Source organism: Netta rufina (assembly GCF_964035555.1).
Source record: "Netta rufina genome assembly, chromosome: 9".
Lineage (NCBI taxonomy): Eukaryota > Metazoa > Chordata > Aves > Anseriformes > Anatidae > Netta > Netta rufina.
In genome coordinates this window covers 4,678,781-4,702,951 of record NC_140132.1, presented here as the reverse complement: position 1 = coordinate 4,702,951, position 24,171 = coordinate 4,678,781, and the positions used below count along the sequence as shown (strand labels likewise).

Below are 24,171 nucleotides of genomic sequence, written 5' to 3'. Positions count from 1 at the left end.
CTGGTGTCCATGAGAACGGTGCTGTTTTGAAAGCCAGTTTTTCTTTGTGATTGAGAGATGCTCTCTGACGTTACTGCAGCCCAGAGATGACGTTTCTGTAGTTATTTGCTAAGATGTCTCCATGTGTGTACATCTTCTGGCTGTTCATGGTGTAAGAACATTTGCCATTGAAAATTCTTTGGAGAAGAAAAGATGCTTGCTCAAAATACCAGGTCTCCAATAGACGCATTTACATTTGTTTTTATTTCTACCATGGCTTCCCAAGGATGGGAGCCACTGTGCAAGGATTGATATAAACAACAAAGAAGCCCATTTCCTAAAATACTTTAGAAGTTAAACTTACAAAAGACAGATGTGAAAAACTGGCTTTAAGGGCTGAACTGACACCCGAGGCCCTGTGGCCTGATGACAGAGATAGAAATTAAACTCAGTTCTCCTGAGTGCCCATTTTTTGCACAGTTCAGAAGACTTTTGTGCCTTTTCAAATTCAATCTCCCTAAGAATATTCAAAATTCATCTACAGAGATAATGAAATCAGACCCAATATAAGCACCAGTGCACAAATGCACTTAAAATCAGATGCAACTTTGAACAAGCAGTTCATTTCATTAAAGCCAGCGGGATTACTTATAGGCTTGAACTGACACACGCACAGAGGTGCTGTGTTACGTTTGAGCTGGATCTTCTCTGTTAAATTGCGTGTTGTAAATCATAATCTGTGTGTCTTTGGTTGGGTACCCAGCAAGTTCAGTGTTTAATTAAAGAAATTCCATTTCCTTTCACTCCTGGAGGCTCTTTTTGATCAAGGTACCCCTCAAAAATCAGCCTGATTAATTCCATGTGCGTTTAAAGTAACATTTTTAAGAATTTCAAAATTTGCTAGGCCTCAGATCATTCCTTCATTTAGAAATAGATTGAATGCTATGGCCTCTTGCAGAAATTGAAAAGAAGGAATTCTCCTGTTACACATATTTTTATTCCGTTTGTTAGAGTGAACAATGCAATAAATCATCCCAGTCTCTGAACTACAGGAGCTGGTAAACACCTAAAGGACTACAGAAAATGATAAAATCCATTTTATTTTTTAGATGTTTTCGCTTATTTCTTATAGAGTGTGCAAATAATAATAAAAATAATTAAAAAATAACATGCTAACATTTTCATATTTCTCTCCTTAAAAAGAAAAAGAAAAATACTTCAAGAGGATAGGATGACAAGCAGCATTCTGTATTTCCAAAATTAACTGTGAAAGACAGATCATCTGGGCATGTCTGAAAGCTATGCGTAACCTTTGCGCTACAAATATCTCATTTCAAAAATGTCATATTCTGCTTATTCAGTAGGGCTTCCATAAGGCTATTTTAAGCACCGTGCTGCTTGCTTCCAGATCAGGACTGAAGTTATTCCTGCCTGTATGTTTGGTTTTCTTTGCAGTTTATTGGAGGTGGATAATTGCTAGGTAGCAGGAAGCTATTAAATACAGGCAGTGGCAGCCCAGGAGGTGTAAACTCGGTGAAGTTCAGTTTTATTTGCAAGGCTTGTGATGCCTCCCGTTTTTCAGCTGTGGTAGTTTTGGCAATTCAGATTGCCAAAAAATACGGCCCTCAGCACTGCACCCAAGCTCCTGCAGCCAGGGTAGTGGCAGAGCTGCCGAGCCGTCCTCCTCACACCCCGGGTCTGCGCTGCTTCCTCGCAGCCCTGGCAGCATATCTGTTTTGTGCTCTGTGATAAAGGTGCCCACAGGGGCTTTGTCAGGCAGTTTTGCATGGCTAGTTTACGGAGCTGGCACCTGGCAGGGGGAGAAATCGTCCCTGCCTTCATCTTACTCTATGACTTACACTGGTGGGGAGAAAAATAGAGCTGACTGAAAACCACAGAATCTCTCTGAGGGGATCCCTCAGGCTGGTTTATGGAGGAGATGTCGGATTTGTGGAGGGGAAAAAGGGAGGGAAGGGAAACGCCCTGTTTGGAGATGAAAAGGAAAATCCACAATCTTTTGTTTTGGGAGGAGAGATCTGGAAAAATGCCCAATTTGGGAGAAACTGAACATATGAAAATATGTGGCTCTGCCAGCCTGCAGCTGAGCACGCCTGCTCCGTGCCCTCTGCTTCCCCATCCCAGCGGCGGCAGTGCGTGGGGACCACGGAGGACCTGGGGAGCCCACAGCTGGGAGCCGTTTCTTGCTTTCTGCAGGTTGTGCTGGCTCCAGGCATGCTCTTTTAACAACTGTCCAGCTTCATTCTCTGTTTACAAGTAGATCAAGAAATCAAGAAAAAAATTCCAGGCATACCTTTTTACCTTTTGGAAAATTGCTTGGATTTGGACCAGATTTGACATTTGGAATAACAATGTTTGTTTTGTATGAAGAAGCTCTCCCTCTGCAGTGCTGTCCTGCCCTAGGCATGGGGGTGCAGAGCGCTAGCAGTCTGAATGCAAGAGCTGCGTCAAGCCAGTCTCAACAGTTCGCAGCTCGGTAGTTAAAAATGGTATTGCAAGGGTCAGAAACTTTAACCAGGCTTGTCTGTCTTGGAATGTGTACACTTTTAAAGTGGAATTTATACAGTGAGTCAAACATCAAACAGCACATTTCCAAAAAGGTGCTATCAAACTGTGCATTTCCATCAAAATCAAAGAGGGAGGGCAAAAAAGACAGGACTGTGGAGAGTGAGGTGACTGTATCATAATGCCCTGCTTTCTGAGCTTTTGGGGAAGGAAGCAAAATGCTTTACTTTTTTTTCTATTTAGACAACTATTTGTTACAAATGTGTCACTGCCTTGAGTTATCTTCATACCCTTTCTCTGTGGGATTATAGTATTTTATTTTTTTTAAAAAGTGAACATTGTTTTGAAACTCAATGTCATGATTAATTGGGACTTCTCACCTGTAGAGAATTAACAAAGAACAAGTTTATTTCTGATTGAAAAAGCTGACAGATTCTCGCTATCCTCCAGAAAGGAAAACTCCGGTTACAGACCAGTTGTAATGTTTTTCCATGGCTCAGCGTCCCCCAGATCATAGCAATGCACACAGCACGCTGCAGAAGACAGATGGACAGTCCCTGGAGCGGAGGAGTTGCAGTCTCAGCCGTTTCCTTGGATTTCAGTGGCAGTGGTGGCTGTCAGAGCAGCGCCTTGAGGAAGCAGAGCCCGGATCAAAGCCCACCAAAGTCCACAGGAACTTTCATTTCTTCCTTTTAGCGTTGGATTGGGCCCCGTGTGCTCTGAGGTGCTGGTGGCTGAGCCTCAGGGCAGGTTTCTAGGGATAGATGAACTGGGGACATGGAAATCCATACTGAAAAGTGCTTCATTACTCCATGTTTAGAGCAGACACCACTGCAGTGTGTGTATCACCAATATGTCAGCATAGTTTGCTTTTCAAAGGAGTTTATGTTCCCAGCAGGCACTGAATGCTTTTTCTGCCTGATAAATGTCAAGTACTTAAAGCAATCTTGCCTGCTTTTCTCAGGAGATTGCCAAATAATCTCCTCTCATTGGCTATGGGCTCTTGCCAGGCCTTCTGCATTCATGTACATTTATCCCTGCCAAATGTTGGTAACAGAGGATCTGTGCAAATGCTCCCTGCTCCTTTCGCTAGCTTTGCACCCCTCTGTTCAGTTACGGGATTCCCATTCCTCTGTCATTCAGGGACAGGGCAGGAGTTTGTGAGCAGGTATTCCATAACCACATGTGCCATTGAGCAGCCCTTGCCATGGAGCTGTATTTTGGAGTAGAAGCTTAGTTCATTAAACATAGTAAGTGTCTTGCATTGTAGCCTTCTTGAAGCTAACTCAGTTTATCTCCTGAATGCCCCATTGCAGATGAATCACAGAATCACAGAATTTCTAGGTTGGAAGAGACCTCAAGATCATAGAGTCCAACCTCTGACCTAACGCTAACAGTCCCCACTAAACCATATCCTTAAGCTCTACATCTAAACATCTTTTAAAGACTTCCAGGGATGGTGACTCCACCACTTCCCTGGGCAGCCTGTTCCAATGCCTCACAACCCTTTCAGTAAAGAAGTTCTTCCTAAGATCCAACCTAAAACTCCCCTGGCTCAACTTAAGCCCATTCCCCCTCGTCCTGTCACCAGGCACGTGGGAGAACAGACCAACCCCCACCTCACTACAGCCTCTTTTAAGGTACCTGTAGAGAGCGATAAGGTCGCCCCTGAGCCTCCTCTTCTCCAGGCTGAACAAGCCCAGCTCCCTCAGCCGCTCCTCGTAGGACTTGTTCTCCAGGCCCCTCACCAGCTTTGTCGCCCTTCTCTGCACCCGCTCAAGCACCTTGATGTCCTTCTTGTAGCGAGGGGCCCAAAACTGAACACAGTACTCGAGGTGCGGCCTCACCAGAGCCGAGTACAGGGGGACGATCACCTCCCTAGCCCTGCTGGTCACACTGTTTCTTATGCAAGCCAGGATGCTCTTGGCCTTCTTGGCCACCTGAGCACACTGCTGGCTCATATTCAGCCGACTATCCACCATCACTCCCAGGTCCTTCTCTGCCTGGCAGCTCTCCAACCATTCCTCTCCCAGCCTGTAGCTCTGCTTGGGGTTATTGCGCCCCAGGTGCAGGACCCGGCACTTGGCCTTGTTGAACTTCATGCAGTTGACCTCAGCCCATCGGTGCAGCCTATCCAGATCTTCCTGCAGAGCTTTCCTACCCTCGAGCAGATCGCACCTACTTGGTGTCATCTGCGAACTTACTGAGGGTGCACTCGATGCCCTCGTCCAGATCATCAATGAAGATATTAAAGAGGACTGGCCCCAGCACCGAGCCCTGGGGGACACCACTAGTGACCGGCCTCCAACTGGACTTGGCTCCATTCACCACGACTCTTTGGGCCCGGCTATCCAGCCAGTTTCTAACCCAACGAAGCGTGCGCCAGTCCAAGCCAAGAGCAGCCAGTTTCTTGAGGAGAATGCTGTGGGAGACCGTGTCAAAAGCCTTGCTGAAGTCAAGGTAGACCACATCCACAGCCTTTCCCTCATCCACCCAGCGTGTCACTTTGTCATAGAAGGAGATCAGGTTCGTCAGGCATGACCTGCCTTTCATAAAGCCATGCTGACTGGGCCTGATCGCCTGCTTGCCCTGCAAGTGCTGCGTGATGACTCTCAGGAGGATCTGCTCCATGAGCTTCCCTGGCACTGAGGTCAAACTGACAGGCCTATAGTTCCCCGGGTCTGCCCTCCGGCCCTTCTTGTAGATGGGCGTCACGTTTGCTAGCCGCCAGTCAACTGGGACCTCCCTCGATCGCCAGGACTGCTGATAAATGATGGACAGTGGCTTGGCCAGCTCCTCTGCCAGTTCTCTCAGTACCCTTGGGTGCATCCCATCCGGCCCCATCGACTTGTGCACATCCAAGTGCCGTAGCAGGTCACCAACCAGTTCTTCGTGGATAGTGAGGGCCACATCCTTCTCCCCATCCCCTTCCACCAGCTCAGGGTACTGAGTATCCAGAGAACAACCGGTATTGCTGCTAAAGACTGAGGTGAAGAAGGCATTAAGTACCTCCACCTTTTCCTCATCTCTTGTAACTAAGTTTTCCCCCGCATCCAGTAAAGGATGGAGATTTTCCTTAGTCCTCCTTTTTGTGTTGATGTATTTATAAAAACATTTTTTGTTATCTTTAACGGCAGTAGCCAGATTGAGCTCCAGATGAGCTTTGGCCTTTCTGATTTTGTCCCTGCACAGCCTCGCAACATCCTTATAGTCCTCCCTAGTGGCCTGCCCTCTTTTCCAAAGATTATAAACCCTCTTTTTTCTCCTAAGCTCAAGCCACAATTCTCTATTCAGCCAGGCTGGTCTTCTTCCCTGCCGGCTCGTCTTTGGGCACATGGGGACAGACCGTTCCTGCACCATTAAGATTTCCCTCTTGAAGAGCGCCCAGCCTTCCTGGACTCCTCTGCCCTTCATAACCGACTCCCAAGGGACTCCACCAACTAGTGTCCTGAGCAGCTCAAAGTCAGCCCTCCGAAAGTCCAATACAGCGGTTTTACTGGTCCCCTTCCTGGTCTCGCCAAGAATAGTGAACTCCACCATTTTGTGGTCACTCTGCCCAAGACAGCTCCCGACGATCACGTCCTCCACCAGCCCTTCTCTGTTTGTGAACAGAAGGTCTAGCGGGGCACCACCCCTGGTAGGTTCACTAACCAGCTGCGTCAGGAAGCTATCTTCCACGCTCTCCAGAAACCTCCTAGACTGCTTTCTCAGGGCTGTGTTGTGTTTCCAGGATATGTCAGGGAAGTTGAAGTCCCCCACGAGAACAAGCGCTGAAGATTTTACAACTTCTGTCAGCTGCCTGTAGAACTCTTCATCCGTCTCCTCATCCTGGTTCGGCGGTCTATAGCAGACCCCGACCAGGACACTAGCCTTGTTGGCCTTCCCGCCAATCCTAACCCAAAGGGACTCGACCTTGTCATTCCCGGCCTTGAGTTCTACAACATCAAAAGATTCTCTAATATAGAGAGCCACCCCACCACCCCTTCTGTGCTGCCTGTCCCTTCTGAAGAGCTTATAGCCAGGCATTGCAGCACTCCAGTCATGAGACTGGTCCCACCATGTCTCCGTGATGGCAACCAGGTCATAGCCTGCCTGCTGCACGATGGCTTCCAGCTCCTCCTGTTTGTTACCCATGCTGCGTGCATTGGTATAGATGCACTTCAGCTGGGCCATTGCCTTATCCTTCGGCCTTGCCATTGTTCCCCCTGGCACAGCTCCAACAATCCTTGTTTCAGCCCCATCCCCCTTCTTACCTAGTTTAAAGCCCTCTCAATGAGCCCCGCCAGCTCATTGGTGGGAATGAAGGGAGTTCTGAGTAGGTGTTGAGCAGCTCCTTTGTTCCCAGTCATGATAAAAGATTTCTTTGCTATGGTATTTTCTCTAGGAAGTCTTTCAGGACCCAATGTTCCCACGCTAAGTAGAATATAGGAGGTAAAGCATTTAAAGAACTTAGTTTTAAATTTTAGTTTTAATAGTCCTCTTTATTAAGGAGAGAAAAAGATCTCCATGACATACTGGCAATAGATGCTTTAATAAAATAAACTATGGCAGAGGAAAAATGCTTTGAATAGAAAGAGGAAAGCAAATCTTTCACCTTGTCATGTTTTATCCTGTGGTTCATCCAGCAGGACCAGGTCATTTGACCTTTTTGTTGATAATGTCACCAAGATATTTTAGGCTAATGCTACATATCACGCGATGGCAGATGAGCATGCTGTGTGTGTCAGTGCAGCAGTTAATTTCAACCCATGCAAAAGTACTTTACAAGACTAGATGGCAGAATGTCACTCATTTTTCCATGACATTTCTCATTTCCTTGTCTGTAATGTAATAATGTCTGACTGTTGTATATGTGAACCCCAACACTTCGGGAGAGGTCTAGACCACATGGCAGAACCTCATCATCTTGGATAAAAATTGTGAAAACAGACGACAAAAAGAGACAAAGTATGCTATTTCTAGCAATTTGTTGGAAAACACAGTGCTTTTAACCACTTTTATCCATTTCTAAGTGAAAATGCCGGTTGACACTGGTATTAGTGTCAACTAATGCTAGCATAATGTCATAATCACCTCCAGCACAAGAGTGTCTTTTCGTTTACTTTGTCCATCATCATCTCTCCAGATAAAAGATGGAAGAGCAGGGATATGTCTATGATGGTGCTCTCTGTGTGACACCAGCGGCATAAGAGATGTAGAAGACAGAATAGAGAACAGGGGTCTACGGAGGGCAGAGGAGCAGGAAACAATTATGGTGCATAGGGAACTGACGCCTGCAGGGAGCCCCTCTATATAAAATACACAATTTCCAAAGGCATCCAAGTCTGTGATCCTTGAGCTGGTATAAAGCAAAGTTCAGGTCCTGGGCAAAATGTTCAGAAATGCTCGGGCAGTTTGTGCCAGTCTCATTGACGGCCTCTTCATTTTAATCGCGCCAATCTGAAGAACATTGTGCGTGCCAGGGATGCAAATGACTTTAACAGAGGTGTGGAGAGAGGATTGAGATCAAGTTTGTGTCAGTAGAACTTGTACGAATGTAATATACAAATAAGATACTAAATAGAAAGGGAATGGTGATTTAGCTGGAGCAGAGCAAGAAAAATCTGATAGTATTGTCAAACACATGAGGAGTAATACTTTCTGCAAAGCCCAAATGATTCCTGTAGCCTACATCTCATTCCCCAAAGTCTATCCTAAGACATTCAAGAAAATTAATTTGGGTTAATTAAAAAGACAAATTTAAAGTGCATTAGGATATATCCACATAGTGAAAAACTATCAAGCTACCGAGTGCACTTATCTGTAGTAGCTTTTGCATGTCCCTAGCCTGCTGCAAAGTGGAACACATTAATTGGAACCGTCATGAAAGCGTAATATCATTCTTTGTGCTTTTTTTTTTCCTTTTTTTTTTTGTCTACATTTTTTTTTCTTTACTTACTTATATGTTCAACTTAAACAAATGCATTGAAGAAGAGTAGTCTTATCTTGTTACATCACATATGTGTACACACCCACATTCAAGTCCCTTGTTCCTAAACAAAGCCAGAATCTTGTTTAACACCTGCCTCTATTGCTATGCCTTTTAAGAAGTGCAGAGGAGTTATTTAGCAGATCAAAGCAGAAGAGTGACAAAGCAGTAACATGGTATCAGAAACCTCCTCTGACATTGACCAAAGCACATCAGTAAAATGTTGTCGTGCAGGTACCTTCCACCCGCAGCCGGTGTCTTAGAAAACCTCAAAATGCTACCTTGCAGCTAGCAGAGCTGCTGGCTGTAGGAGCACAATTGAGGCTGTTTCTAAAAGAGGATTTTTAACTGCATGAGCACTGCCCAGTTGGTTTAACAGCGGATATTCACTAGCTGTTGTCTGATGGGTCAGCAAATGGTATCTGAAAATTCTCTGAATGCTGAGTTTGCAGCAACAGATGCGTAGCAGTGAATTGCAAGGAGCAATGCTGTCTGGTAAGACCAGAAAGCTGCCATTCTAAGCTGGCCTATAGTTTAGGATTTTTTGGAAACTGAGAAACTTACAAAAGAGGTGTCAAGGCTTTCATTGCAAGAACTGTTTACCCTCTGGAATACTAATTAGTTTTAATATACGTGGTAAATTTAATTTCTGAATTAGTTTGTTGAGTACACATAGGACTCAAAACTGGCAAAACTGACTTCAGCCAAGTCTTTAATGAGACATTTTATTAACCCCAACATTTAATGAGATATTTTATTAAATATTCATTGAGAAAGAACAAAATGAGTTTCTTTTGTCTTTAATTCATCAGGATATTTTTTTAAGAAACCCTTAACCTGTCATTTCAAATTAATTTTGATACTCTATTTTGATTTGTAATTTCACAGATAAAATGATCTTATTTCTACATACAACCTATTTAGGAACGATCTGAGTCTGTGAGGTATTTTGTTCCTCTTGATTTCACTGAAATCTTGTGAAGCCATAGGACGGAATCCAGAGAAATGATTAGGATTATCCCAACAGTACATTTTACAGTATTTGTATGTTAGAGTTTCCTTTCTCAATCAGTGCTCTGATAATTGTTGTACTTTATACAAAAAGTTACTACAAATAAAAAAGTCTTGATTCATCACTGTGTTACTGCAGAGTTGCATCATTATCATTCCAGTGTGAGTCCAGGATCTTAACTGTTGTCTTGCAGCCATAAGTAATTCATTTGGATATATGTTTTTGGCAACTTTTTTTTTTTTTTTTTTTTTTTTTTAATGCTACAGTGGTATTTCAAAAGTGTAATATTTAAAAATGGAAAGTTCCCTGTCCAAAGAGGTAGGTAGAGAACAGTTGTTTTAGAGGAAGGGAAGTGCTCAGTAACTACTGAATATTGGAGAGTCACAACCTCCTTGGGAAAGATTGGGAGTGTCTTTTAATAGGATGTTATTCTTCTAGTGTTCTACTAGTGTTCTACTGATGTAATACTAGAGAGAACCAGCAACAAGCTGGTCCCAGTAAATCCATTCCAGAATTATGACACTAACACACATCCTATATTTGATAAAGGTTGTTAAATATTTCTGATGAATTTGTATTTTGTTCTTTTTCCAGTGTCAGCCAAACCAAGACCTCACAGTGATGAATATACAAAGAAGATTCCACCTCCTAAACCGAAACGAAATCCAAACACTCAGCTAAGCACATCTTTTGATGAAACTTATATCAAAAAGCATGGCCCTATGAAGACACCACTCACTAGGGATGCCTCCTTGTCACAGGTCAGCAGTCCTGCCCCAGACACAGAGGAAGAAGAGCCTGTATACATTGAAATGGTTGGGAATATACTCAGAGACTTCAAAAAAGATGAGGATGACCAAAGTGAAGCAGTTTATGAGGAAATGAAGTACCCTATATTTGATGACGTAGGCCAAGATTCAAAATGTCAATGTGAATATGACCATCACACTTGTTCTTCTCAGTGTGCTACTCCCACAGTGCCTGACCTAGATTTCACCAAGTCTTCAGTGCCATCTACTCCCAAGGGCTTGCTTTGTGATATACCCCCACCATTTCCAAATCTGCTTTCTCACAGACCTCCACTGCTGGTGTTCCCACCAGCACCAGTGCAGTGTTCCCCAAATTCTGACGAGTCTCCTCTAACTCCACTAGAGGTCACAAAGCTTCCCGTTTTAGAAAATGTGTCTTACATCAAACAACAAGCTGGAGCTTCTCCATCTTCATTGCCACCTCATACACCAGGCCATCAAAAACTGGAGAAAGAGCAGACAGTATCTCATGGAACTAGCACTCCTGGGCACACCTCCTCACCTCCTCATCCTTCTACCTTATACAGAACACAGTCTCCACATGGTTATCCTAAAAGTCACTCTGCCTCACCCTCTCCTGTCAGTATGGGTAGGTCTCTTACCCCTTTAAGCCTCAAAAGACCTCCACCTTATGACTCTGTACATTCAGGAAGTCTCTCAAGAAGCTCCCCATCAGTGCCTCATTCTACAGCCAGAAATACATTGCAAGAAGGAGGAAAGATGGTAAATGTCTCGGTCAGTACGTATGGGTCGTCATCTCAGAGTGGTTCCCGTTCTCGGACACCTACCAGTCCTCTAGAGGAACTAACCAGCCTCTTTACCTCAGGACGAAGTCTCCTGAGGAAGTCCTCCAGTGGCAGAAGATCTAAGGAACCTGCAGAAAGTAAGTTCTTGATATATTTTTTCCTCGCTCTTCCTCACAGAGTAACAGCTTCCACTGTATTTTACTAAATCAAACATTTGCAAAAAGCAAATCCCTCAAAAGTCTGAATTCTGTATATATATATTTTTATCTAGAATAAAAATAATTATTGTTAAAATTAGTTTTCATATGGTTATATTTTAAAGATTTTTAAGCATGTATACCTTACTACAGAAGCCTGTCAGGCAGGAGTACAATTCATGGCTCAGTCTTGAGAAAGGAGTCAGTTTCGTTAACTTTTCCACAGTCATAGTGGTCTCATGTGAGTTAGGTTCCTCTCAGTATCTCACATTCTTAATTTCGCAGCGGGTGCTAAGATGCAGTGATTGTCCAAGAGGTCTGCAGTGAAATAACCAGACTGTAGTTGTTTTTTGGCAGAGATTGATTTATCGCCCTTAACTTTGCCAATGATCACAACGTGTATGGTGTAAACCAGAAGTACCAGCTTGAGCCATTCCCCTCTTTCCTGCTGACGGCTTCTGTGCTGTGCCATGGAGTATCTCTTTCAGCTGTGGTAGTGTGACTGCTTGCGAGGCCATACTGTGTGAATCAATCTCAAAACTAACATGACCTAAAACACATTAACCGCACACAGAGACAAGTACAGGAGGAAGTTGTGCAGGAAAACCTTAAGCCAATATTGACTTTGAATATACTGTATCGTAAAACCACTGTCCCGTGTGCATTCAGGTTTACACAAAGCACGCCTTCTGAGTTAGTGAAATACGGAAACTCTTAATAAAATCAGCAGGAGTCAGAGGTGTGAGGGAAAGCAAGACCTAGCACCAGTGTTTCTGGTGCAAAGAAATGTTCCTGCTCAGTGGTGCCAAAGGCAATGTCTTGCCACGAACATTAGCCATAACACCTTTTGTCAGAGAGCAAAGTGTGCTCAGTACACTTTCTCCTCTGACTTCCATAAAATCAGTTTATGAATTTGAAGTCTTGCTGCCTGCCTGAAAGGAAAGCTCTTTTTTGGAGAACAGCCAATTTTATGTTTGTGCAAGTGTTACACCTATTTGGTAGCTGTAATGTGTAAAGTGCCATGTGACAAACTGTGGTGGCTGTTAAAAGAAGGTATCCTTGTTTCCAGGCCAGTATATTGCTGCAGAAAAGGTGAATTTTCCACTGCCTTTGCAGTTGTGTTTATGCTGCTCTGTTACCTTACTGACAGCAGAGTGGTCATGGCTGAACTCCTTAGCTCATGCTGCTTTGGGGCACACTCAGGGAGCTCACAAGAACTCCCCTTCCAGATTTTCACGGGCAGGTTGTATCTACCTTTCACATCTGCTTTACAGTCACAGAAAGCTAGGCTGGTGTTGCCAGGTCACCTTGCTCTGCCTGGTGCTGGTTGTGCCAAAGCTCAGGTGAGCAGTGGTTGATCGTGAGGTGCCTGCAATACCAGGTACTGCACTGGTGTCCTGCTAACACCTCTCCTTGGTAAGTAGCTCACTTGGTTCCTGTGTGTCTGTGATCACCACCAGCTCAACTGGGCTGCCCATCAGTGCCATCCTCAGCTGCTGAGCGAGTACGTGCAAACAGGTAAGTATGGAGAAGCTCGGTGGTAATGGTTTGGGTTGGTGTACAAAGCCTTCCTCCTCATTCATGGGCTCCTCTGCCTCAGCCCCGGCAGTTTTATTCTTGCATCTCTGCAAATCAGGAATAATGACTGAAGTCAGAAGGTGGAGGTGAGCATGGATACTGAGAGTGAGCAGGATACTGAGAATGTGAGTCAGGGCAGCAACTCTCCTTATCTGGCTGTAATACTTTTGTAGCCTGCAATCATAAATATTGTTATATGAGCCATAGCTCCATGACTCAGTAGGGTTTTATGAAGTGATTACAGTAATAAAAATACAATAACACCAGATTTGTATGTTGGGTGGAAGCAAAACTGTGCCTAAAAAGTAAGGTGATTTTTGCAATTGGGACCAATTATGAGGGATATGCTGTGACATTTAGAAATAATTGTAATGAAGTGGTAGAGAGAGTTTGGCAAAATGCAGGCAAGACTGAACATTATTAAACATGCTACTTACTGAGCAGTGACCAGAAGTCCTCTGTAAACACCATGCTACGCCAGAGCTAGTGTTGAGCCTCACAAATTTGATGGTTTTATGCTTACTGATGTTGGCAGAAGCACTAGGTTTGGAACCTGTGGAAATACCTGCAGTGAGTGTGGCGAGTCCGGGGAAATGTCAGGCAATGCGTGTGCTTCTGTCCCATACCTAACTCCAAAAAGATCTCTATATTCCACTTGACTGAAATTGAATACAGACTATCAAAGGACATCTCAGTGATAAATTTAAAATAAATCTTGCCCTGCAGATCTGTACCAAGAGCAGCTTTTCTTACTGGCCTCTCAAGAAGCATTGTGCTTCCTCTTTAGGAAGCAGAAATGTGCTCGTCATTGGTCATAAATGGTAATACAAGAGTCATGAAATGGAAACCTTGTTCCTTTACTTTAAGGACAAAACATTCATTTTATAAATGGATGCCAGTGGTGAAAAGACTCTGGAGTGCAGCTGTGTTGAGTAAATGAACTGACTGCCCACCTAATCCGATTGTAATTCGTCTGGTATTTACATTATGCCTTAATCCTACGGGATTACTGCACTGAGGAAGAACCAGGTTTGTACTCAGATATTATGGAAGTCCTTTTAGGATGCATAGAAAACACATACAGGGCTAGCATTTCATGTCCTGCAATTTTGCATTGAAATGATCCACCATAAAAAAAAATAAAATAATAAATCTAAACCATGGGATTTTAAAGTAGAACGTGCTCAGACTGCAACATTTTCTCACCATGATGATATGTAGTGATACCATGGGTAGACTGGACTAATCGTAAGATGTGTTAAAGAAATCTTGCCCCTGTAAATCATACTGGAAGCTTAAGGCACTCATTCAGTTCTGGATTAGTTTTTTAAACTACGAGAGAGCAAATGCATAGCATGGGACTAACTAGGACTGCCACATTTGTATATGTGTCACTTCAGTGTAATTTGGTCTCCACATGAAGAAAGATTTCCAGAATCCAGAGGATAAAAAAACAAACAAACAAACAAACAAACAAAAAAAACAAACAGAAGAGCAATTACATGGCTTTATGAAATTGTGCTAAGAAACTAAGAATATGTGCTTCTAAAATATGAAATTATTCTGAGCACATCTCAAGTAACTTTCTCATTGAATCCTCCAAGACTCAGCCCTCTGTGACTTGTCTGAAGCTCTCGCTGCCATATGCTAGTCCAAAAAAATAGCACAATACTGAATTTTATATTCAGATGAGTGTATTTGGAAAATATTGCAGCAGTTACAGAGAAAATTCTCTCTCATCTTTATTGTTATTGCTGCAACTGACTTTGTGGAAATTTTGCACCTGAGTCCAGACTCAGAATTTATTCCCCGGCTTTTATTTTGTGGCATTTTCGAGTGTGTTTCTTTTGGGGGAGGGGACCTGCACAACCCCTATTTCCAGTCGTTTAAAGCTGCCCCTGTCCCCCCTTCTGTATTATTTTCTTTGTTCTTCTGGCATTCCTCCCTCCACCCCCCCCTTTCCATTTTATTATTGTTGAGTTCACTGGAATTACAGTAGTGGGAAATTGGGGTAAATCAGTGATATGAAGGAGATTGTCACCTCAGGGCCACATTTTCTGAAGATACGAGCTTTTGGTGAAGCCCCAGCCGAGTTACCAAACACGCTCGGCATCCTCAGGCTGCTGTTGTGATGTGCGTAGCCAGATTTTACAGGCAGCTCACTTACTGTGCTCTGTTCCCATAAAAGTTCTCTTGTGTGCTGTTAGCTTCTTAAATATGCATTAAGACACAATTAGGAAGGTGGAGAGAGAAGAACAAAGGAAAATAAATTGTAAGGGGAAATCAGAAATGAAAATGGGGAAGATCACAAATAAAAACAGAAGGATGGAGAGAACCCTACAGAAAACTGAAGAAAGATGTCAAGCACAAAAAATGTGAAAGAATAGAAAAGACAGATGTTATTAATTGTCAGTGACTGTGTGAGGTAACATGGTAGCATGCCCTAAAGTGGGCAGAGCCCCATAAAGCATAATGTCAGTCTCAGAGGTTAGAGGAAACTGTTTTAAGAGTGCCAGCTGCTGAGGTTGGGATACACGGTGCACTTTCCTAATGCCTTTGGAAGGTGTGTGTGTGTACGGTTGCTGCATCCAGCTGTGCTGAACACCACGTTGCCTTTCCTTGTAGCATATTCACTAAGTTTCTGTGTTACAAATGCCCTTCAGAAAGCTGGAATTAGGCAGCGAGGGAGGCAGGGAAGGTGGGAATAGTGTTTCTGGAGCTGTTTGTTGTGTCTGTCTATTCTGCAGCACAGAAACGTAGTGTGCCGTGAAAATACTGCCCTGAACTTGTTCACATCCAGGCACACCCACCTACTGGAAAGCAAAGCACTGAAGCTGCTGCTGTGTATCTGAGCTGCACTCAGATGTTTGTTTTGTTTTTGTTTTGTTTTTGTTTTTGTTTTTTTTCTGGGCAAAATGGTCCCGTAAACCCTTGCCACGGCTGACCAAACCTTTTTGTTTGTATACTGCTTGCTTCCATTTGTTAAGGCTCCATTTTCTTTCCGACCCCTGGGAACTTCCTGCCTGATTTGAGCAAATTTGCGAATGTTCCTCCTAATGAACTGCACCCAGTAGTGTCTAGCATGCTCTGAGCCTGTGCACGATGCATGAGATCGGCACACACGATGCAGGGCAGTTTGCTGCTGCTTTCCTTAGCTGCTCTGCGGGGCTTTGTACCTTCTGGGTTTTGCCTATGGAGTTTCCCTCTTCAGCTTTTAGTCATAAACAGGGAGGAAATTTGTGAACGTGCTACTTTGAAGATTCAGTTAAAGTGATTGTAAATTGGGATGATTATTAAGATTTCCTGTTCTTGGCTGGTGCCCACTGTGTTAGGAATCTAAAATATTTTATTATAATTTGACAAATAGTGTATAAATAGAGGACTGAGAGGAAAAATGGTTCAACTTGTTAAAAAGAAACTCATCCCAATTTCAGACAGCTGAGGCCCTGCCACGAATAATTTGTGGAGTATTAGTGGAAACATTTTAAATGCACTTTTAAATTAATTAATTTATTTCTATGCTAGTATTTTCCAGAGAGCTTGAAAATAGCTTTGGGGTCCCCGTTAGGTAGAACAATATTTTGGAAAAAGAGTTTGGGAAATGAGTCAAGTGCAAATCCTTCTCATGGGGTTTATTTGGTTGTTTAACCTCTGTGCATTAAACACAGGATGAGGGACGTAGGGCAGGATTTCAGTTTGTGTATTTCTAATGAAGTTAGAATGAAAAATGCTGACTTAAGGAAGGTGGACTTAATAAGCCATTGAACTTTCTAAAAATGTGGGTACACTCTCAGCTTCTGGTATTCTGAAGGGGTAGGGCTTGCCTACAAGACTAGGCTGGCTATAGGAAGTGTTAGAGCTGTTCCATTGCATACCGCTATTCCTCGGCTACCACACAGCTGAGAGTCAGAGTCAGATACCGAAACTCAGAAGCTGAAATAATGTCTAACCTCTAGGTTAATATATTTTCTGTGGTTTTATATAGAGGGTTGTCATCCTAGTCCTTCAGCCCTTTATAGCCATTGATTGCAGGCAGTCTGAATGTTCTGTTCAGTCTGAGATAGCTACAGTTTAACAGAAATAACACTGCATACCTGAAATTATTCGTGAATGATGCTGTACTCTTGAGCCAGAGGTATATTGGCTTCTCCATCACAGGTGAAGCAGCTGTTCCGCTAGAGGTTGTATTTTCTAGTCTAGTGACCCGTGATATACAGGGGGTTGGACCATGTGGTCACAGCAGCCACATCTCATTTGACAGTCCTGAAAGTTGATCTGAAAGAAGAGACTTAGGTGAGGGAACAGTGGGAAATGCCGCAGGAAGTGGATTAGAGTGAAGGAGAACACCAGCTTTGATGAGGATGACACTCACTCACCACAGGCAGGATGTGGGCTTACCACAGGTTGTTGCATTTAGTTAAAGCCTGAAGAAGTCTCTGTTCTTGCCCCTGAGCTACTATTCATTGAGATATAAACAAGCTTAAGCGTTGCAGCATCAGAAATGCCTTCTTCAGGTGCCCACTTGTAAGTGCATGTTCAGGAGAAGAGCTGCGTATGTCTGCGCACACACAAGCCACGAGCTGCCTACTCTGCTGGCAGCAGGTCTTTGAAACAGTGCCCTGTGCTGAGGAATGTGCCTGTTGTGATGACTGGATGCCAGCAGTAGCTGTTGGGAGACAGAACTGAAAATGGTGGAAGTGTAAACACAGGAGTGACAGGATGTGTTCAGCATCCTTCAGGAACCAAGCTTTTGAAGCAATAAATAAATAAATAGCTTCTGCAGTTGAGTGGTGTTGAGTACTGCTTCAGCCATGCCTTTTGTTGTCCTTTACTAGTAATCCCTAAATTCCCCACTGCGAGATGGTGGGCAATGGGCTAAATACTTTGATACGCATCGGCTCGTCTGGCCAGCTGGAGCCTCTTACTTGTTAAAGGTGAAATATGTTCCCCCAATTAGCAATCACAGGAAAGAAGCAGAAAGCAAAATCGTAACATGGCAGTCAGGTTATTCAGCTAAGCACTAAGCTAACCAACGTTTCCAAGGTTTACGCTAAATGGGAAAGACTGAGCTGCGGAACAAAGATACAAAGATGTGAAACGTGTGAAGGGATGCATGGCAGCTCCGTGGCAGATTGCGTGTCTCTGGGTGCCTTCACTGCCTCATTGTGCATTGCGTGCCAGTAATGCAGTCCTCTCTCAGCACCAGGGATAATGCCAGGTTTGAGAGCTTGCGTTTCGAAAGGATAAATCGGTAGGTACCCATTCCTTGATTGAAATGCACACTGCACCACTTGTCGTCTTGCTGCTTTCACACAAAAGTGAGTATGTCTATTTAAAGGGCCCTTAATCAGTCAAGTCACTAAAAGGTGGGAAGTCCCCTCCACTTTTGAGATGAATGAATGTCTTTGTTACCCACAGTTATTAAAACAAAAAAACACACGGTTTGAGATGATATGCAACGGTTTTGCTAATTGGTACCATGACATTGTCTCCTCTTCTAATTCAGCAATTTAGGCTCATCAGAAAATCAGGTCCTCCTGGGATCACGACCGTATACAGAATCATTGAAGAAGACATAATTTCATAAATAATTGCTCAGGTTTTTCTGGAAACAGCTGCTGTTTCTGATTGATGTATATGGATTTATTTATTCCTTCTGTTTGTATTATTTGACTGCTCGATATACTTTCTGGGTAGCAATTTAATCAACATGTCTTTTTATGAAGAAGAAATCAACTTATAAATGGTAAAAAAAAATAAAATAAAATAATAGAGATAAAGCTACTTTCTGTTTGTTAGATTTCAAGTAAAAAATGGTTTCAGGTAAAAGACTGAAAAAGATGGTTTCTTTGGGTTTTTAATATAAGAGGATAACGTTGAGTTGCCTGAAAATTGTTAAAAATAAAGGAAAAAGCCCCTTTAATTCAGTTACTGGCAACTATTTTACAGTGTCACCAATAAACAAAGCAACATGTGCTGCACTTAAGGATGTGGATAATGATAATAGATTCTCAGTTTTGAGTGCCATTGATTTTTTTTTTTTTTTTTCCCTGAACAAAGCTTTTTAAGCCAGAGAAATATCTTGACCTTTAGGCCAAATCCTCAGCACTTATAAATCACCACTTCTTATTTGAAGTCAGAAGAGGTACTCCAGTTTACACCATCTGTGTTTCTGGCTTCAAGAAAATAAATTTGTCCTTTGTGGCTAGAACAGAATGGGGTAATCATACAGCAGAATGGTGAATTGGAGAATTTATTGTCTTTTTGTTTTAAATGGGACTACATAATTATGAACCAATTTGTGGGTGCTCAGTAGAAGTGGTTAAAGACATTTAATCTGGTGAAGGTTTCCATAAGCATACATTATCTTCAATGAAAGGGATAAATACAATTTGTTAAAATTTCTCACTGCTTTTTTTAGGTAAGGCAGTAGCCATTTAGGGCATCTGGGTACTCCTTCTCCAATGGAACTAAGGAGAAAATAAATAAATAAATAAATAAATAAAAACAAATAGGTAGGAATCTAACTACTTTGGTTTAAGGGAAAGATGCATTTTTATTTGCATAGCCTCTACTCAGGATGTTGACGTGGCTGTATCGAACGGCAGTGGCCAGCCCGGCAGTGCAGTGTTGTGGCTCCACAGGTTGGCAGTGTCAGATGCTGGAAAGGATGTGCCCAGAGCTCAGAGGGTGGCAGCTGTGACACCTACGGTGGGTGGCTGTCCTAACCCCATGCTGCCATCCATGTCCTGGATTTGATACGTGGCCGCGTTTCAGTCCTGTCTGCTAGAACAGCGAATGGCTGCATTGAGCATGGACGTGTTGAAACTTTGTACCCCGGAGAGGTGTTACAGGACTGTCTGATTATTTTTAAACTGGTGTGAATTAGAGATAATTTATTTGAAGATAATATGGAATCTCATGCTAGAGGAGATGTCTGGCATCAGGCACTCAGCTTTGGTTTATAGCACTTCCATGGTGTGCTTTTCTAAACTTGTATCATGCATTGCAGCAATTGGAGCATTAGCAGTCTTAGTGGAATTGCAGTTTGGGCATACAAAAAGGGTATCTGTGCAGGTCAGATTTCCAAAAGGGATAAGGTGAGTTCATAAAAGTGTGAATCAGACCAGTGGGTGGTGAGGTAGTGCATCTTTTGGTCAGTCAGCCATGCTGTCAGGGTGAAGCCATGAATTTTGGGGTTGCCATCTGGCTGGCAATACAGGGCTACTTTTTCAAGGCAGTTGCTACATCTTTTAGAACTGGACTTTATAACCAGGGGCTGGTACCTGGAATTGAATCACTTTTTCTTTTAATTAGGATTCAAATGCATTTTTCTTTGTTTTAAAAAAGTAAAACTAGAGACCCTGAATAGGAAGGCCTACATTTTGTCTGTGTTTATTTTTAAGAAGAACAATGTTCATGAAGTGCTTTTAACCAGATGTGACATACTCCATTGGTAGGCATATGGAGATAGCATTTCAGCCTGTTTGCTCAAATTAAATCACAAGAAATGAGATCACAGTTTTGTTTAGGAAAAATAACCAAATTCCCCTAGACCTACCTACCACCACCAACCTGGGGACTGTGAGCTTTACCAAGGTGAAACAGTGAAACAGAGCTTAACAATTTCACCCTTATTTACCATGAACACAAAAAAGAGTTTCACTAGCAAAAATCTGCAAACCCCCACCTCCAACCCCCGCCCCTGAAACTGGAATATCTACATCATAGCCAAAGGAGCTGCTGAAGATCATTTTTAAATGCAAGTCTTTTGAATGCTAGTTTATGACTTCAAACCTGGTTTCATGATCTTTTGAGCTGCTGTCATTGCATCTTTACAAGAGGTGGAGTTTAATTAAATGCCTTATCTACACTTATAGTGAAAAAACTCTTGCTCTAAAAGCTATGTGCCTTTAAGAGAAGATGGTGGGAATTTGGGGAAGAATAAAGGAAAGAACAAGGTTTCCTCCCTTAGTTCTAAAATCCTCCAGTACTTCTGACTGCTCTTCTTGATGTTTCTTAAAACGTCTTTACCATGCTGATCTGTGTTACAAAGACTGACAATTTCTTGGGCTAAGTGGCTTATATATCCATTTTTAAAAACACAGATTTTCTGGCATGTCTGATTTGATTCCTGGCAGAGTGAGCTCAATTTTTAAACCCCGTCATTAAAGATCCAATCCAAAGGTCCTTGAAGTATGAGATAAGACATACTTCAGGGGATCCCATTATAAATTACGGCAAGAGGGTTCCTCTCCTTGTATTAAGTTGTTGTTCCTTGCAAAACCACTCTGCAAATCAAGGCATTTATACCTCCGGAATGTAACAGTGAATAGTACAAAGTCTAAGAAAAAAATAGCATGTGGACAGAATGGTATTCCACATATTTTTTGTCAGTGTATTATCTAATCTACCCATAACACCATGATAAAAATAAAAAAAATAAAAAACTCTGAATTGAGAAAAGGTAGATACGGTCTCCCTAAGTTTTCTCTGGGCTTGCCAGGAGTCTATCAATAACAAGAGAAATCACCGAGTTGGAAATAGCTTTATTTGGGTTATACACATAACTTTGATTCAAATATTGAACCCTTAAACTGTAGGAGTGTATAAACATCCAAGGTATATATAAGGTGAGAAGTACAGGAACACTGAAGAAATAATTGTCAAGATGATAATGCATATAAAAAAAATAGGTTAATTTGCATTCAATTTTCTGTGAAGGTTCAGGTTACTTTCAATTCTCTGAACGGAATTATCCATCCCTAATAATTATTTTTTGTTAAAACAGTAACATGCAATTAGCACTTTATCTGGCATTTAAGAATGAGTAAGGAGAACTATTGTTCTTGTAACTATTCATCTGAAAAAGAGAAGCTGTATGTATAATTTGTCGGAGATGGGAATGTCTTTATTTTAACGTGTGAATTCATAACTCGAAAAGTACCTTCCTCCAGGAAATCTACAACCATTTTACTGCTTGGGCAACGTTTGTGTAATTTATTTTTAATTTATATGTGTTGTAACACATACAGACACACTTGCTGTGCACTTGCGAAAGCAATAATAGTAATGTCTTGCAAGCACGGGCATCAGCCGGAGCTGTGTAAGGCCATCTGCGGTTTTACTGATTTCCTCGGGATCTGAAGTCTGTGCTGCCATGGCTTAACAGTTGCTTAGCTAGCAAGAGTAAAAAACAGTTTCACAAAATGAAACCAGTAATTAGAAAGGAGGGAGGGCCTAAAATCATTAACTTTGTTAAGAGACAGAGAAAGACAGAATGGTATGGATGTTTCATTCTGTAATCGGTAGAACTTGCAGAATAGTACCCAGCTATGGCTTGGCACAGCATCTGCACTGGAAAGTCCATGTGCTTGTGCCTGGCTTTGTAAGGCTGAGAGCAAAATTCAGGTAAAGCCAACATTGCAACACCTTCAGTCTTTCCTTTCACTGGTAAAATACTATGATAGAAGGAAAGCTGTACGGATGAGATATTTGTTCCAATATTGAACGGTAAATTTTCTCATTTGCTAAAGGGCTCTATAAAGAGAAAACCATCAATAACTTTTATATATTTATATAAATATACATATATATATACACACACACAGGTAGTTAAAAAAGAAAAAGAAGTAATTTATTTTCTTTCCAACTTTCTATCTGATTTTTTTATGTGAAAATCCAAGGGTGAGGATTTTTTCTCCAGTTTTCACAACCAGTGCACGCATTGCTATCTTCATATTTTTTTGACCAATGACAGATTTTTGTTTACTACTGTATGTGGATGATGCTGTATAATTTAGAAGATACAAAAGTGATCAAACAATGGAAAAACACTGCATTTGAACTGCTGTTGTAGTTCAAAGGCTGCTTTTCAGCAGAAAACTTGACAAAAAATGTTGCCAAGTTTGATATAGTCAGCACTTCTATTAACAATTGATATTTTGAAGTGAAGCTTTGAAACTTAAGGTAATGAACTGTCTTCCAAAACATTTTTATTAAAATGTCTGTATATTTCAGCTTTTTTGTCTCTCCCTTTTCTTCTGATTTGTTGTCATACTGTGCTAGGACATATGCAGTGACCATCCAACCATCAGTTCCACATCAAAACATGAAGGCTGTGCACCTAAGAACCTGAATAATGGAATGAGAATGTAGTGAGATGAACAATGTTGGGAAGGAAAGCAGTTAAGTAAGAGTAGGTTCCATCTTCCTTTCAAACTGAAAGCTAGTAACAGTTTGGCAACCTTTCATAGCAAGTGTCACTGATTTCCACAGTTTAATTGCCTGTTTTGTCTAACAGTGTTTTCTTTGATCAGTGCTGAGTTTAGGGTGGGGATGGCAAGATGTGCTTGTGTTGCACACGCATGTTGCTGAATAGTGTCAGTCCAAGGGCAGTGTCAGTGATACCAGTATGAAAGGCAGGAGGAGAGGTAAGGTTCTCAAGACTGCCACAAAACCATTCCAGCATTTCAAAATAATCATCTTTCTTCTTCTTGCACTTAAATCTTGTTTGCTGCAAATAGACATAGACCATGTATGTACCCATCTACAAGTACAAATTCTATGTGCACGCATTTAGTTTGACTGAAAGGGCAGCCTGGATTATCAGTGGGAGGTCTGGGTGCACAGACTATGTAGGAGAGATGTTTGCAGCTCACCCATAGCAACTGTGTTATACACTCATATGAATCAGCCTAGCTGACTAGCCCAAAATACTAACTGCAGGAAAGAAAGTCCTTGCTTTGTTGAGGTCAACGACAAAATTGCCTTTGACTTGCTGTACTTAGATTTTTGCCCAAGAAAGCAGTGGGGAACAGAGAGGCTTGTGTTGAGGTTCTGTGAGGTTTTGGTTATTCCCAATATATCCAGTTTTGAAAGCTGGAATTATATATATATATATATATATATATCAGAGAATGAAGTGTTCTGCTTAATTACATAACTGTGACTGCTCCAAGGTAAGTAGTAAACCTACTAATAGCAACACATCCTTTCTAAGAATACCACTTGATTTAACGGTGAGACTCCCAGGATGTTGATTTTTAATTGCCTTGGTAATACAGCTGTAAAATAACGCATATACTTCAGGTATATTCTTAGTCAAAAGATCAGGCAGTGACATGAACTGGATCAGAATAGGCACATGTGAAAGATCAAGGGTGGGAGTGAAAGAAATCATTATGAGATAATGATGGCCCCATTGGAAACGGGAGGTATTATGTTGTCACCATTTCTATAATATGTGGCAAAATATAACTGTCTTAAATGGCTCTCCTTATGTAAGATTAAAAACAGGTTTTCCTATATTTCAGTCAATCAAGAAGATGACTGACTAAATCACAAGAGGATTTCTCCT

The 24,171-nt window shown here is 42.1% G+C and overlaps 1 protein-coding gene across 1 annotated transcript in view; it reads left to right on the top strand.

Annotated features, from left to right (window-relative positions):
• The window catches only part of NYAP2 (neuronal tyrosine-phosphorylated phosphoinositide-3-kinase adaptor 2), a gene marked incomplete at its 3' end in the record, with an annotated part of 131,813 nt that overhangs the window by 68,637 nt on the left and 39,005 nt on the right, over nucleotides 1-24,171 (top strand). The window contains exon 3 of the mRNA XM_084292010.1: nucleotides 10,077-11,174. Within this exon, the coding sequence (XP_084148136.1) occupies nucleotides 10,077-11,174 (1,098 nt within the window). The remainder of the gene's footprint in view (nucleotides 1-10,076; nucleotides 11,175-24,171) is intronic.